The sequence below is a fragment of the Melozone crissalis genome, unplaced genomic scaffold (assembly GCF_028551555.1).
Source record: "Melozone crissalis strain CALT ecotype California unplaced genomic scaffold, PUWL_Pcris_2 ptg000005l_1, whole genome shotgun sequence".
NCBI lineage: Eukaryota > Metazoa > Chordata > Aves > Passeriformes > Passerellidae > Melozone > Melozone crissalis.
In genome coordinates, this window is record NW_026535783.1 from 56,334,301 (window position 1) to 56,351,049 (window position 16,749).

Here is a 16,749-nt window from a genome sequence, read left to right on the forward strand (position 1 = left end):
ATAAAATGCTTTCTCTCATGTGATTGCTAGTGTCAAATGCAAGAGTGCTCCTTATGCTACCATTAGTAAAGAAAGAGGATGCCCCCTACTTCTTGTTTTGTCAGCACCTTAATCAGCATAGAGTGCTGAAGCAAATACTGTAATATGAATACAGGATGCATGAAAATGCTCAGCGTGAAGGAAGTGATATTGAATTGGGAAATGCTGATGCTGGAGGATGATATTTCTAGAAAATGTGAACTTAAAAGAGACTTGCAGAGGGAGTATTTTCCAAACCTGAAATTGGTGATGGTTTCAGATATTCGGAGACACAGGACAGAAGTGCAACCAGGAAAACAAGTGGGCAGCAAAATGAGAATGGAGATGAAATAGATCAGTTGAACTCTCATGGAGGCAGGCTTGTCTGTGTTACATCTTGCAATGAAGGGTGAGTGTAGTGGCTAAAAATTCCTGTGAAACGGCGGTGAACAGGATGTACTTGTAGAGGTGGAAAGAAGGGTGAAATTGTTTTTCTGGACTGTTAAGGTGAAGGTAAATGAGAAGATGATAGTGGGGAGATCTGAGGAGAGCAATGCATTACCATCATGAGGGAAGAACTGGCTCTCTCAACCTGCAGCTGGCTTAGCTGGAAGAGATGCAGAAGGGCTGCCAGAGGAAGTGAGCTGGTTATCAAGGTGTGCTGCAGCCTGAAATAATAAATAAATACTACTAATAAAGGTGAATACAGTGTGAAGATTGTGCAGAGGTATTGAGAGAATTCATATGGTAAAGTGAGGCACTGAGTGGGGTACGAGAAAAACATCATCAAATGTGCTGGGATTTTTAAAAGTTATTTTCTAAGGGAAATGAGGCAAGGGAAGGGCTGATGAGTGCTTGATTGTGGAGCAAAAATCAGTATTCATATAAGAATACTTCTCTGAAAAGTTTTACATAAGTAGGAGGTACTGCATGCAAAGTGGATGTGCTGGATAATTTTTGGGTTAATGGTGCTGCCGTTGGTACTATGACATTCCATGATTCTGGTGCGGAAACAGTTGATTCATCAGAGTGGGATTTGCATACTAATTATAACATGGCTAATTATTGTATTTAAAAGGAGTATGCTGATATATTGGTACTTTTTCTCCTTCCCACATACCTTAGAAATACTTATTATTTAGAATTTTTTTTCCAAAAATAAATATTGCAAAGCTGAACTTCCTCATATATCAGCAGCTTGGACTTTAAATGGAGATGGTGATAAAAAATAATTTAAGCATCTGTTCTTTATTCATATTTACCTCTTAACTGTAATGGTTAACCACAGCACAGTTTCTTGAGATAACACTTTATGGCACGGAAGCACCTGGTTTGTATGTAGAGATTGCAAAATCATATTGTTGTGCATAACAGCTCTGCTATGAATTACACCCAAGGACAGTGGGATGTGGCCAGCTAATGCTTCCTGATCTGTATTTCACATATGGTGCTCTGTTAGTCTTTTCTTTTTTTTTACCACTCTGCTTCCTGAAAATCTTTCCCAAAAAACTTTATTAATCTTTCTTTATTGATAAAAATCTGTATTTCTGTTTTGGCTTGTTTTCTGCAGGCAGCATCATAAAAATCAAGTGAAAATGGCCTTTAGCAATCTGACATCAAAGGCTATACTACTGTATGATGAATGGATTAAAGATGCTGGTGAGTCATTTAAATCTAAAACTTACTAACTCCCAATAATTTTGAATAGCAACGTTTTGCTATGCTAGGTGTGCTGTTTATCAACTTAGAAGTAGCTTTGTCATCCTGTGAATATTTGTAAGACTTGCCAGGTTACCTATTAACGTGGCAGTCTAGTTTCTCCATTTTAAAATAGGGAGTAAACAAAACTCAGACAGTTTATGGAATTAAAGTCAGAGTAAATAAAGTGCATAGTGATTATCCTGTCAGTGTCTCTGGTTGCCTGAATATATAGTTTGAGTTTTTCCTATGGTGCTGAATGTATAGTTTCAACTCTCTTTTATTACCAAACAATTGCATTTTATCAGTTAATTAATGCACATTGCGTCTAGCATTTTACTTTTGCAAAATGAAAAAAAACAAAACCCAAGCCCTGATAAATTTCAGTATTTTGAAATTAATCCTCAGAGTAATTAACTCTGTCACAGTGGTAATTTGAAAAGAGATGTTTGTCTCTTGTTGCAGTTAGTAAGGGATATTAATCACACTTTGATTTTATGTTGCCACTCTCTTATTCTGTTTGCTTACCAAAAGCTGGCAGAGAAGACCTCAATTTTGGGGTTAAGACCCATCACTCTCAGTGTTTCTCACTGTGGTAGACAGCTAGTGACAGGGATTAGCTAATTCCTAGAAAAAAAATTGAGAAGTGGTTAAGGTTAGATATATATGATTACTGATTTATCTTTTCTAGCATAGCTGAACACCACTTTTCTTGTTTTATAAAAGCACAGCCTGCAAGTGAGCAGGGAGTTTAATTAGTATGACTCATAGAATGAAGTGGATTGGGAGGGAGCGAGCATTTCTGCGGCAGTGTCCGTGACTCCAGAACCTGAGTTGTCTCCAGGCCCAACAGTGCTTGTATTTGGCATTTTGTATCACAGTGTTAGTGGAGGAACATGGTTTTCTCAGGATCAGGCTGGGAAGAACAGTGGGAAAGTTTTAGTAGGAGCAGGGCAAGGGTGGATACAACAAAAACAATCAGCTGTGAAGAGATGATGGTTCTCCTGCAGCACACACAAGCAGATTCCTCATGCTGTGGGTCACAGTCCTCCTTAGTCTGTGGGCAGCAGCACTGGCACATCACAAGCTGTGAGCAGCATTGTAATGCGCTCTCCTCCTCAATCTGTTTTTACACTTCCAGTGGCTGTTAACCACATCAGGAGGTCTCATGGGTGAAAGGTTGCTTGAATGCTGTGGGTTGAAAATTTGCTGACTTGAAACATTTGGCTATGAATTAAACACTTGACAAAAATAACACTAGTATAATTTTACCCTTAAAATACTGCAGCAAATCATGAAAGCAACAGAAAGCAATCAGTAGTTAAGTTTGGGACCATTCTGAGCCAAATCTTCTAAAAGTCAGTGTAAAGAAAATTAAGGAAAATTACATGAGGTTTTGTAAGTTCACCTGCTTTTGGAGAAATGTGGCAGTCTTTGGTGATCTGGGACTCTGTGATGAACCACAGAAGGGTGCAGTGAAATCATGGTGATGCTCAGATGAAATACCTGCCAGCCTCATCTGCAGGGAGGGGGAGTGGGGTGTGCTTAGGAGGAGGTGTCTCTGCAAGACAGCTCTCTGGCATAACTGTGGAATAACTTGCAACATTTGCTTGTTGCATTATAGCTCTCTTGTCATGTGAAAGTGTCTGCTTTGTTGTGCTGTAAAGACAGAAAGTCATGTCACTCATGAGTCTGTGTCTGCTTTTCATCATATGTGAAGAAAGAAGCTCTGAGTCCTACATGGGTTAAATCATGTCATCCAGTCAGTATGGATTTGAGGTGAATGGACTCTGTAATGTGATCAGTGACAGAAAAACCTAGACCATCAGGAATTAAATACTTTTCTGTAGCTGTTTTAGTAAGTACTGTAGACACCTGATTTTTTTTTTCTCCCTCTACCCCCTCTAGATCCAAGACTGGAAGGCTGGCCACTCATGTCTTCACCTTTTCCAACAACTTTTATCATTGGAACCTACGTTTATTTTGTCACTTCCTTGGGACCCAAACTCATGGAAAATAAAAAACCTTTTGAACTCAGGCAGATCATGACGTTTTATAATTTTAGTGTGGTAGCCCTCTCTTTATATATGACTTATGAAGTAAGTACTATGTTTGTAATGTATTTATGTATTTCATGTATTTAACTTTTAATAAAATTATTAATATAATTCCTACACTGCAATTATTAAAAAAAAAAGTTATTGTCATGGCAGTAATTATCATCCTCCAAGCTGTATGCTAAACTTGTAATTCTTGGAAAAAGAGAATAAGTCATACCCAGAAAGAGAGAGCATGAAACATTTTGTGTTATTACATATAATTTCAAAAGTTTAAAGTTTTCATAATTTAAATTCTTTGTACTGCATCAGGAAAAGCAGACAATATGCTTTTCTTAGTATTTTGTAATTGTTTCTGTCCTCCTAGATGATAATGTGACAACCTGCCCTAAAGGAAAGGAACAACAACTGATATTTCAAACACTGTATAGAGTATGTCTATTATGAAATAATCTTCAGTTAGATCTGCCTTTTAAATGACAGAAATCAATGAAAGAGGTTAACAAAATCTAATTCAAGGCATTTTTGTCCTTTAAATGAACAAACAAAACCCCTCTGAACAAAAAACCTCTAACCTGTGCCCCCTGCTTTCCCCTCCTAAGCCCAAATTATTAGTATCTTTAATGCTGCTTTTCCCCACAACCCCAAAATAGCAAATTGTCTTTTTTTTTCAAAAGCAATGTTGAGATTTTGCTGCTGTTGGGCATTATTTGTTTGTTGGGCTTTGGTGGGGTTTTTTGAAGCATAGCTATTTGTTGATGGTATTGTGTGAATGACAGCCTTACACTTTTGCTTGGTGAAGCACCATTGTGCTGGTAGTGACCCTGTGTGTGACTCCCAGGCCATATGGCTGGCTATTTCAGGCTTGGCAAACTAGTAATAAAACCTGTCAGATTATTTTGCCAAATTGGCAGGATATGTTCCTGTTAGCTTAATTTGCATCAATCTTATCATGACTTACAGTGAACTACCTGACATTTCTTCCAAGCTCTCTAAAAGCACTGCAGCAGCAGCTATTTAGTGTTGTGACTTCATGGAAAGTGGTGGGCAAGATGAACACTTTTGCTATTTAGACAATTTTTTGAAAAAAAATTGCTGAATTTCCTTTTGGAATTTGGTTCCAAGTTTGGTTTTGTTTATAAAACTCAGAAAAAAAAAAAACAAAAAACAAAAAAAAAAAACAAACCAAAAAAACCCACAAAGAAACAATAAAAGAAAAAAATTGAACTTCTTTTAGTGTCTGACCCTGGCACAGTATTCAATAAGTCTGCTGTCAAGGCTTCCATGTTATAATTTCATGAAAGAGTGCATGGACAGAGTGTAACCAATTGAATGTCTGCTATTGTCTGATGGTCAGCAAGAAGCTAATTCTTCCCCTTTTTGGAACCAAGTCATTTGGTGGGTGTTCTAGTCCTGGTGTTCTAAAGAAACCTGTTTTTTTTTAAGCAATCAGTTCTTCCTCAGTCAGGAAGTGAAATGGGCTGAAGCCTGCTTCAGTTAGGAGTGGTGAAGCTCTTACCATGCATGAGTGGATGATGATAATAGGAAACATCTTGAAGGTATAAAATACAATACAGATGTCATAGTGGCTGGCAGTAGAATAGGCCAACTATAATACTAATATTGTTGCTCTTGTCCAAACCTTATTATATTCCAAGAGAAAAGATTATTTTATATTTGGTACATATAGTGCTTTGGTCATGTGCTCTCAGTTATAGCTTCTGGTCACTCATATGAATGGAAAACTAATTGAACCATGAAGTTTAACTAAGCAGAATTTTAGAGAGTATGGTATTAAATATACATCATGCATATTGATTTGTTCCTTGTCTTTAATGATAATTAGAAATGGCTTTCTGTTGTGCTGGTTTTGTTAGAGTATTAAGATGCTGTGTTGTATTTCTTTTTGTGTTAAGATAGTTAGCTGTGATAGCAATTTTAAAAATAATTATATTTGGTTTTGTGGTCTTGCTTACACAGTAAGTTGTTTTTTAACACTGGTTTTGAGATGCATCTCTTTCTTCTCTTCAGTTACTAAAGCTGAAATAATGGGTATAGGAAGAAAATTCTTGTCTATGGGTGTGGTCCTGGAATTAGAAATTCATTAATCTGCAACAGCAAAGGATTTTTGTGGTAGCTATCCCACACACAGGTAGATGATTGACAAAGTTGCTGATTTAAGGTGTTTTTAATATTGTTTTTCCCCTCCTGCTTAGTGATTGCAAAAGTAATCCAAAATTAATGAGTTTTTCAAAAGATGTAAAGTTAATCTTTGCCCTTTTTTTCCTCCAGTTTCTTATGTCAGGCTGGGCCACAGGATACTCATTCCGATGTGATATTGTTGACTACTCGAGATCACCGACAGCTCTAAGAGTAAGTTGCCAAAGACAAAGGTGAACTGTTATCATAGAACAATAGAATGGTTTGGGTGGAAGTGACCTTGGAGATCATCTAGTTCCAATGCCCCTGATATGAGCAAGGACAACTTCCACTAGACCAGGTTGTTCAAAGTAGTGTGTTATACATTTGCTTTAGTTTTAGCAATGCTTTTTGAACAGCCTGCTTTTTGAATGCACTGTTGCAGAGTGGAATGCACTAAATGGAAATACCCTCTTGCATAATGTAGAGCACGTGAATTAACTGGAGGGATGTTTGATTGGTTAGTTGGATAAAGAAAGAGGCAAGGAATTCATTGGCTTGTTTTTGTTGGTTTTAAAATTCCTTTAGTTTAAAGAAAAAATAGTCAAACAGTACATTTAAATATTTCTGTCAACCTTGGAACATCACTTGGCCCAATACTTTCCTTTATATAGATACTCATTTGTCCTGCTATGACTTTTATGGTTTGACAATTTGATTTTTATTCTTGCAGATGGTGCGAACTTGTTGGCTTTACTTCTTTTCCAAGTTCATTGAATTATTAGACACTGTAAGTATTTGTAGCCTAATAAAAGAAGTGGTTCTGTTTTCTTTCACAGCAGAAGAGCTGGTACTGTTTAGAGTTTAGGACATAAGTTGCTTTTTATTTAATCCTCCAATCTTCAATTATTAGAATACCATCACAATGTTTACCCTTCTTGTCTCTTTGTATCTCATTTGTCTTTTTAACACTGTTCTTCCTTCATTATCAGGAAAAATGTTCATGAGGGAACAACAATATTTAGGAAGTCTGGATAACTTGTCTAACAGCTGAGTACACTAATCTGTTATGCTTGTCTCAACACTGCAGATAAAAAACAGTTGATCACGCTGAATATTTTTTTCACATCATTTTCAGATTTTATCTTCCCCATTCATATCATCAGCAGCACTGAATGCAGGACAAAATTGCCATACCTACTTGCTCTAAATTCCTGAGATTGTCTTGAGTGTTGTGATTATAGAGATGTTTGATGTCAGGCTGGCACTCTAACCTGTTTCGATCAAAGTCTGAGCAGCAATGCATTGAAGCAGAATGCAGACCTCGCTCAGCACCAGCAGCCATTTTCCCAAGACTAGCACCAGATAGGACTGATGGGTATTTTCAAAACAGCTTCGAGTCTTGGAATTAGCTGCAGTTTTTGCCCTGTTGTTTGAGATGCAATAGTGACGGTTCAGGAGCTGACTCATGAGCAGTGACGATGTTCTACATCCTCTGAGCAAAGCTGGCTGTCTGACTTTTCATCTGCAAATGTTCATGATTCAACACTGGGAGAACTTACTGACTAAACCAAATGGAATGGTAATGGAAGTGTCAGGAATGCTAAAACGGGAAAATCCTGACATGTATAGTCCTCTATTTGCCTTTATTCCCCACAGGTTATAGTGCTCCTTTTTAATTAGTCACAAGCCTATTTTTTTAAAAAAATTTGTTTTGTTTGAATACAGACAACTAGGCACTTGTTTCTCATCAGCTTTTTTGTTTTATTGCAAAGGTAAATTTTTAGCTGTATTTAAATCAGCTGATTCCAAATGTTTTCTCTGGCACACCAGACTTCTTTTCTTCTGTGTTTGTTTGCTTGCCATCTGATACTACCCTTTCCATGACCTGATTTCTTACTTTTTTTTTGCTGTCTTCCCTTAACATTTCCCTTGATGCCTGCCCTTTAAAATGGAGCCTCTCAATATCATTTAGGAGTACCTACATATATTTTGTACAATTTTAATGTTTTCCAATGGTAGCTAAGTCAGAGTTCATAATAAAGAGCTATTTTTCTAACATAGTTTTTCTACTGTTAGTCCTTCAGGTAATTTTCTCAAATGGCCTTTCATTAATGGTTCAGGGGCTTGAAATCTGATGCTTGTAGAGACTTCTCAGTCCAGGCAAGTCCATCTTACATGGTTTGATGCACATGTAGGTGATGGCTCTACCTTTGACATTTAGTTGCAAAGCTTGCCTGGGCTTTTGACATTTCATAGGTGGATTTTACTTATTGGTTTTAAGTTTTTTTGGAAACTAGTTTGCATAGCCAGACAGTTGCTCAGTTTTCCTTCTTCTCCCGATACTGTAATTGTGAAGAATTTTTAAATGTACAGTAGTGAGCAACCAGCACTGATGTGTATATCTTTCTTTAAATATTCTTCTGCAACATTCTGTTAATTAAAAATCTGTTTCAGATATTTTTTGTGCTCCGTAAGAAAAACAACCAAGTTACATTCCTGCATGTCTTTCATCATTCCATCATGCCATGGACCTGGTGGTTTGGAGTCAAATTTGCTGCAGGTATGGAGAGTGAGTGGAGTTTAGGTTGAACATATCTTCTGGTAGTGAAAGTTACCTATGGTAGACAAAAAAAAAAAAAAAAAAAGAGAATTACACACCTTGGAAACATCAGCGTTTTTAAATTTAGACATCTGCAGTATTTTTTGGAACAACTGAGATCACCATAATTATTTAAATGGGTGGAGATTACTCGTTTTTCCTATTTGACAGCATTTTGTTCAATGTTGATTTCTCATGGGGAGAAGAGGTGTAGAGAAGAGAGTTGGGTGCAAGCAAAAAACATTATTAGATGAGAAAGAGAAGTCATTGAAAAATCATAAGTGCTAGCGGAGATACATGAAGTAAATAACTCTGTTGAAACTGCTTCAATGTCAGAACCCCTTCAACCCCTACAATGTTAGAATGGAGTTGGAGGGGAGGGCTACATTCATTTTTTTTTCCTGTTTGAGAAATTACTTGGTCTTTGTTGCAGTTTCTTTTACTGGCTTTAGGTAGCATGTGTGGGAATTATATACACCTGATACTTCAGCTTTCATAAAACTACAGAAATATTTTCTGGACCTTCTTTATTAAAAAAACATATTTGAATTGTTTTGAATTTAAATTCTTTGACCACTATCAGCTTACCTTCACTTTTTCCTTTCCTGCTCAGTGTGTCTTTACATGCATTTTCTTGTGCCACATTACCCGTGTGCACCACTAATAAATACAACTTGCCATGAGAATACTCTGAAAAGCACACAGTGGAGAAATGCACAGGCATTTATGAATCCATTTCTGGAACAGCTTAGGCTTTTTTAGGAGTTTCTACTGAGAAATAGTGGGGTTTCATACATGTTTACCTAGAAATATGTTTTGTGGTTTTTTCTTTTTTTGTCCCAGAAAATTTGTGATAAATTGATGAAGCAGTTATTCCACTGCTTTTCAGTCTGATCTGTTAGTGTCTATTTTATGTCTGTTTTTTTTCTGGAGTGGTCCAGAAAGCACTCTAGAAAATTTGTACATATTTTGAACTTTTCCAGCTCTGCAGCTTTTCCTTGTGTATAAGTGGATATACCTCTGTTGTATTTGTTGAGTTTCTGTTATTAGGAAAGTGCTGAATTGATTATGTATTTCTCAAGTCTTGCTGAGTGACTGGTATTAAGTTAATAATAAAACTGTGAATGGTTGTCTCAGCATGCACCCCAGTGTGTTTATAGGTCTGCAGAGGGAAACCTGCAGCAAGTAACAGTTCCTCCTCTTCAACCTTGAAAATTTTCCACTTATAGGTGATTAACTTTCTCCTTTTTATCTGGATGTTGGATCAGTATACCAGCTACAGGCTTCTGATTTTGCATCAGATTCAAATTTCCCATGTGATAATTTGACAAATACTTTCAGCAAAGTGTGTAAGAATTGCTTCGTCCCCTGCTAGTAACAGTCCCTCGTATTTATGCAGACCTGTGCATATTCCAAAAACTCAATTGCTTATCTTTACATTTGTAATCTTTCCAAATACTCTTGTTTGATAAGTTTAATTTTTTTCCAAGACTTTAAGTCCTGCTGATGTTTATTTTGTATTCAGTTTCATCAGTGCTTGTCCTTCTAAACAGCAGCATCTGTAAAGTTTTCAACCTGTTTGTAAAATACCAATAGTTATGGATGGAGTTGCTGTTTTTCTTCTGATTTGATATAAATAGAGAATTATAAAATGATGCTTAATGTTATTTTTTGGGGCATATTTTTGTACTGTTGTGTAGCTTCTTTTTTCTCTCCTTAAGCTATTTATTTTTTCTTCTGCATATTCGCTGCACAAGCCAAAAAAAGTATGTATATTTGAACTGTAGGAACATTCAAATTATTTTTAAAAATACAAATAGCTAAGTTTCAAAGAAAGTTTGCAATCACAGCTGGAGGAGTTATGCCTTCTCAAGCTGGAAGATTAGTGTGAGCTACTAAAAACACAAAATATGTTTTATTTTTAATTAGAATGATTCTAAATGGGAAAATGGCATTCTTTTTCTCACTAAATGTCTCCTTTTATGTCATCCTGTTTTCTTTTTGATGATCATTGTTTTCATGTCCATGTTTCTTTTAAAAATACTTTGCTGTCAGTTGCTTCTTGGATCATTTTTACCTCTAATTTCTTGCATTCATTAAAATAAAGCTACTTTGAGCAGGATCATGTAGCTCCATGGTTTATTCAATGAAAAAGGAAGTATTTCCTTACTTGTTCTTTGAAATGCTCATGTGTTAATGGTTGGTCATAAATTTATCCTGGAATGAGCCCTACTAAAGTTTCCCTTTCACTGTAAGTATGTTTTGAGATTGACAACTTACTGTCTGAAACTGTATATCATTCCCTGTGAATCTACAAATCTGTATTGCGAAGAGACTTATTACTTATCCTCTACAACTTTTTGAAGTTCATCATGATGTCTAGAAAGGAGGAAAAAACCAGGAGGAATGCTTTCTACCAACTTTTCTGTGTCTCTATCAAATATAGGTTTTAGTAAAAAATAATAAAAAAATGAACTCAAAGAACAAAAAAATCCACTAAAATGTTTTTACATGTAATTAGATCAGCTGGGTTTTACTGCTGTTTTGGGAATGCTTAGATAAACCTTTTCTGAGACAAAAAACTGATGTGATCCATCAGAGCTGGTATCAAGGCAATTCAGGTAAAATATCTTGAGTGTTAGTCAAAGTCTAGGTTTTGTGGTACATGTTTTTCATACCCTGGCTCAAGGCAATCTGCTAAGACTTCAGGGGCTTTTTAAATACCTCCTGTATTACTTACTGTAATACCTACTACTATGTCTTGTTTTTCTACAGGTGGTTTAGGAACATTTCATGCTTTGCTGAACTGTATTGTGCATGTTGTCATGTACACTTATTATGGAATCTGTTCTTTGGGACCAGCCTATCATAAATATTTGTGGTGGAAAAAGTACATGACAACTATACAACTTGTGAGTAACTGTCTTTGACATAAACACCTCTCAAAAACCTAATTGCAGCTAACATGGATTAAAAGCAATAAATTTGTCCTTTCAGTTATGCCCATGTGTGGAGCTTACAGTTGGTATAAGATTTACTAATGTTTTAATTGAAAATAACAAAAGGTTTGAGCTCTCCCCAGTAATATATCTGCCAACTTCAGCATTCACTGTAATCACAGATTTAGGCAAATAAGCTTTGCAGTTATGCAGTACTTGGTAAATATATTTACAAGACTCATTGCTTGTATAAAAATTATTAAAATATAAATTTACACTAAGAAAACACAATTAATGTAGAGAATACACATGTAACTAGTAACTACATGTAACATGTAGTAAGGAAAGGGAAAAAGTATGTATTTACAACTTGATGTTCTTCCATAGAAAATGTATGTGTTTAGAAAATTTACTTCTCTTTAATGGTCTCTCCAGAGCATTAAAATATACCCACTCTTGCAGTGTGGGTATATGAAGTGTTTTATCCGCTTTAGGTCACTTTCAAAAGGTTTCTCTTCTGAGTGCTTTTTCATGCCCACCTCATTTATTAGGTGAATTTTCAATATTCAGTTTCTGGCTAAACAATTGGCTTAAAATGTGTGAAGATGCTGATGAAGGAGGTAAAAGAGCACCCTGTCTGCTTGTACCAGGGCTGGTTTTGGTAGAATAGTTCATGTAATCATGTGCAACTCCGAACAATATTGCCTGAATATTTATAACTTGGTCTTTTTGACCTAGAGGCAGTACCAGTGAACTTTTAACTTGGAGTTCATGTGGAGTGTATTTTTGTCACATACTAGTGTGCAGGGAAGGTGGGAATTATTGTTCCTTAACCCTGTAATGGTTACTTTCTTTTCTTCTTTTTTTTTTACCCCGGCTAATTTTTCTAAAGGAGCCTCCCATTTGTCACTGGACAAACACTGTCTGTCTCCTTCTTTTTTATATGAATTGGCCAGGGTAGAATCCTAATGTATTTCAATGAGTTTCTTAGTTTGTCCCAGACTCTCTTCCTTTTTTATGTAAACCTGTTTTTCAGTGGAATAATATTCTGGGGAGGTGGTCTACAAAGGTGCATCTCTGTCATATTAGGAACTTGTATTGTTGTCCCTGTTGCTCCTTGCTTTCCACCCACTTCACCCCTACTATCTGTTTTTCAACAAACAAGCTATGCTGAAATTTTTTAAATTTCTGTAGTAAGATTGTAATTTATTTTAAAAGTACTTATTTTTTTCACCTTTTTCCTCCAGGTCCAGTTTATTATGATTACAGTCCATATAGGACAAATCTACATCATGGATGATTGTCCGTACCAGTATCCAATTTTCATGTTTATTATCTGGCTTTATGGCTCCATGTTTTTAGTCTTGTTTCTCCACTTCTGGTACCATGCTTACACAAAGGGACAAAGACTACCAAAAATGGCAAGAAATGGCATCAGCAAAGATCAGTGAAACAAATTCTTGTCTCTAAAACCAAAGAAGTGTATATGTCAATGGGGAAACTTGTACTACTTGACAATCAAGATGTTTAGGTGCACACACTACATGGTGTATATTTTGTATGTTTTCTTCCAAAACAGAATTTGTATTTTTACCGTAAGTTATTTGGGATTCAGAACATGGGAGTGGGGAAGAGCTGCGGATCTCTGATTAAAAAATAAAGATATGTCTATCTAGAAAATGCACAAAAAGATAATTGGAAAAACTAAAATGTGTATGACAAGTACTGAGTACTTTGAACACACTTTGAGGGGGATAAAAAATACTTCACTTTTAATGTTGTAAGTTGGTAAGACTGTCAGCTGCATTTTATTATAAGAATGATTCTTCAGTAAGTACTGTTGATAGAATCTAAGGCATATTAATATAGTTAATACATAAACATTGTTACATCTGTTTATAAGCTGTATTACTTTAAAGGAAGGATTGTATGTTAATCTGTTAAAACATAGCGTTTCATTTGAAGATCGCAGATTTTTGGATATACTGTCTTTTACTAGGAGAACTGAATTCATTTCATGTTCTACTCAGTTGAACATTATCATAAATGTTGGAAAGCTACTAATATGGGGATTATCTGAATTGTCTTGTAGCATAGTGATCAAAACATCTTACTGATTTGTTCACTGTAGTAGCCAAATATTCTTATTATTCAGTGTGTCTATGGATATACTTTAAATTGCTAGCCTGTGCTGCTTGTGAAGCTAGGTGGATAATGGAATCTTTTAATTCAATAGCCAAAATCTTAGTGGTCAAATAAAATGTAAAAAAAAGTTGATTTAATGATTTAAGCTGAAATGTTGCCTACCATGATTGTACTGTGCTCTACTTTCTTCCATTTCCATTATCTATTGAAATACATGTCTAGAAAGAGTTTGTGTCATCTTGTTTTTTTTATTATTGTGTCTTGTTTTTATCAGCTGAAAGTTAGTTACTCCAGTTACCTTGTCTGGAACCAGGCAAAAAAAAAAAAAGTGACATTCTCTGAGCTTCTGAAAGTGGGGCAGGGAGTGGTGACTGGGCATGGCTTCATTCTGTGTAGAATTACCCAGTATGTTGTTTTCCAAGGTTAGGAAGATTGTTAGGGTCACATTTGTGTAGAAATCAAAAGGACTTGCTATTTGCAAGTTGCATTTGTACTGCATGAGTTTATTAAGGAATTTGTGCATGCAACAGACCTGGAAATGAGAAATTAAATGTGTTTAGTTTAATGTTACCATTAAAGGTACTGTTTTCTACAACACTAGGAAAAAAAGTAACTTGCAATATTTGCTTTTTACTTGATCTGATCTGTGGAATTTTCAAATACTCAAGACTTTGAGGTAGATTTTAATAGCCTCTCTGTTGCACAATTCCAAGAACATAAGCTTTGTTACCTGAACGCTTTCATTTTACTGAGATTTACGGTGCATTGTAAACTCTAAAGGAATGTAAACTTTAGGTTGGACATGAGTTGCAAATATTTTCTTTTGAGATTACATCAAGTTTTTTTGAGCAAATAAAAAATAATTTCTGTTTTATCTATTCACTATTTAATCTCTGTAGCTGTCATCTCTCATGGCAGCTTGAAAGTACATCTCAAAGTATTGGGATGACTTGAGGTTTAAATTGCAGCCCCTGAATTTTGGATGCTTGATGTTCGAATCATCGGCATTCAGTTCCCAGCAGTTCATGTGGAGAGGTGCTCTATCACATGATCCCAAACAGCTGTGATGTGCCTCTCTTTGCACCTCTCTTTGGTGGGAAATGCAGTCCATCCCTGATTCAAAGTCTCAAGTCAGACAGCTCTGGGCCGTATGTATGTCCCTGGCCTCCAGTGTTAGGGGGGCTTTTCTTAAGGACAGAGGCCTATTGCTGTTTTATCAAATAGCTGGAAAGGATTTGCAAGTTTTATATGGTTTTTTGGTTTGTGGTTTTTTTTTTTTTTAATGCATATATATAAAAAATATTTATTCCATAATTAATAATGAAGGAAGTGGGGCATTACTGTTGAAGGAAATGGGACAATTTGGTTCTTTTAGGCCTTCTAGAGCCTGTGCATTCAAATGTGCTTGAGAAATACAGGCCTTATGAGGGAAAGGCTGTAATAGCTAAACTGTGGTGAAGACTGGATAATAGTACCCTCTGCTTCTTGTGCAAGGAAGCAGGCGTTACTCTGTAGTCTTGTAGATGATTTCTGTGCTGGTAGGGAAAGTCCTAGTTATGGTCTCTGATTTTGCAATCATACCTCCTTCCCTGCCCATAAATCTGGATGGAGAAATGCATCCTGCAGCTGGCTGTGCAGGGACAGGTACTTGTTTGTTGGTCTGGGAGCTAGATCTGCAACTGATTTTTCAAACTCACTTGGGCTTAAATAGGAGCTGAGACTATGCACAGTGAAAACTAAGGAGTGCTGCATGTGGACAGGTGCTGAGCAGAAAGAGGCCAGGAAAACTTCCAATTCCAGCAGTTGTACACTAGCCAAAGGCTCCCAGATTCAGTTGTTTGAGATTAAGAACTAATAAGCAGGAGCAGAAACTGGAGATGCTAATCATTCTGCGGGCTGTCAGCAAGTGGCGTGTCAGATTGCCACTGCATAATATCTTGCACAGTGGTTTAGTCTTCTGGGAGTTATAAAGCACTTGGAGAGAGAGAATGCAGTGTTTCACAGTGAGTTGTATGGATGCAGCCTAAGAGGATGCCAATGACATCAGCTCAAAACAAATCCTGTCCTCCTACACACAACATGAGAATCACACAGTCTTTATCTGAATCTAAAAACTGTGCATCTCATATCCTTAAGTGTATACTTTTGAATGAGGCTGGAAAGAGGAGTCCAACAGTCAGCTAAGTCATCCATGTTATGGTGAATGTTTACTGACAGTGAGGGGAATAAGGCGATAATTTTGTTTTCCTTAGACCTGATGGAAAAGCAACACTGGTGTCACTTCTAGTGACTAGAGTCACTTCTCTCCTGTGAGAGTCCTAAAAATTGACAGAGATAGCTCATCTGTAATAGGCACCACAGGAGCTTCAGTAACATCCCTGCCCATGCAGGACAGGTGACTTGGTATCACAACCTCCTACCTTAAAATGGAGGTTTCCTATTTACTTTCCAAGTAACCCTTTTTAAAAAATACTCATAAAGAGCTAATATACAACAACTGAACGAGTTCTGTGGCACCAGCATCAACCCCTGTCATCTGTAGGAATATCAAATGTAATTGCAAGTAATTATCATCCCACATACTGCCTGAATTCAAAACAAAATTCTTTAACAAAAAAACTGATTGGAAACAATTTTAAAATATTGAAAATTGAGCGTTTGGAGGGGGTTTTTTAGGTTGATTTTTTTTCGTTCTGTTTGTTTAATTAATGCCAAGGCTGTGTTCTCTTTATGAGGGCAGCAATTCACTGGCCAATGTTTTCCTGACATGGTTTACCTTGTTGCCACACACAGAATCACCAAATGGGCCAGGTTGGAGGGGACTACAGCAGGCTACCTGGTCCAGCCTATCTACGCCAGCAGGGCCATCCTAGAGTACAGGACTGGCACAGGATTGAGTCCAGATGCTCCTGGCATCTCTACGCGAGGGAGGCTCCAGAACGTCTCTGGGACATCTGTTCCAGTGCACAGAACCCGCACAGCAAAGAAACTCCTTCTCATGTTCATGGGGAACTTGCAGGGCATCAATTTTCTGCCCGTTGTCTCTTGTCCTGCGCAGAGCCCGGCACGGCGCGGCCCCGCGGCACGCCCGCCCGCTGAGGCCCCCGCACGGGGCCGCCCCCGCCGCCCGGGACGGGGCCCCACAGCGCCC

At 37.0% G+C, this 16,749-nt stretch overlaps 1 protein-coding gene across 1 annotated transcript in view; it reads left to right on the forward strand.

The window, feature by feature from the left end:
• The window catches only part of ELOVL7 (ELOVL fatty acid elongase 7), a 31,572-nt gene extending 17,786 nt beyond the window's left edge, over positions 1-13,786 (forward strand). Inside the window, exons 2-8 of the mRNA XM_054285131.1 lie at positions 1,589-1,677; positions 3,625-3,815; positions 6,066-6,146; positions 6,646-6,702; positions 8,370-8,475; positions 11,290-11,426; positions 12,701-13,786. Of these exons, the coding sequence (XP_054141106.1) occupies positions 1,614-1,677; positions 3,625-3,815; positions 6,066-6,146; positions 6,646-6,702; positions 8,370-8,475; positions 11,290-11,426; positions 12,701-12,904 (840 nt within the window). The 5' untranslated portion in view covers positions 1,589-1,613 and the 3' untranslated portion in view covers positions 12,905-13,786. The remainder of the gene's footprint in view (positions 1-1,588; positions 1,678-3,624; positions 3,816-6,065; positions 6,147-6,645; positions 6,703-8,369; positions 8,476-11,289; positions 11,427-12,700) is intronic.
• The last annotated feature ends 2,963 nt before the right edge of the window (positions 13,787-16,749 follow it).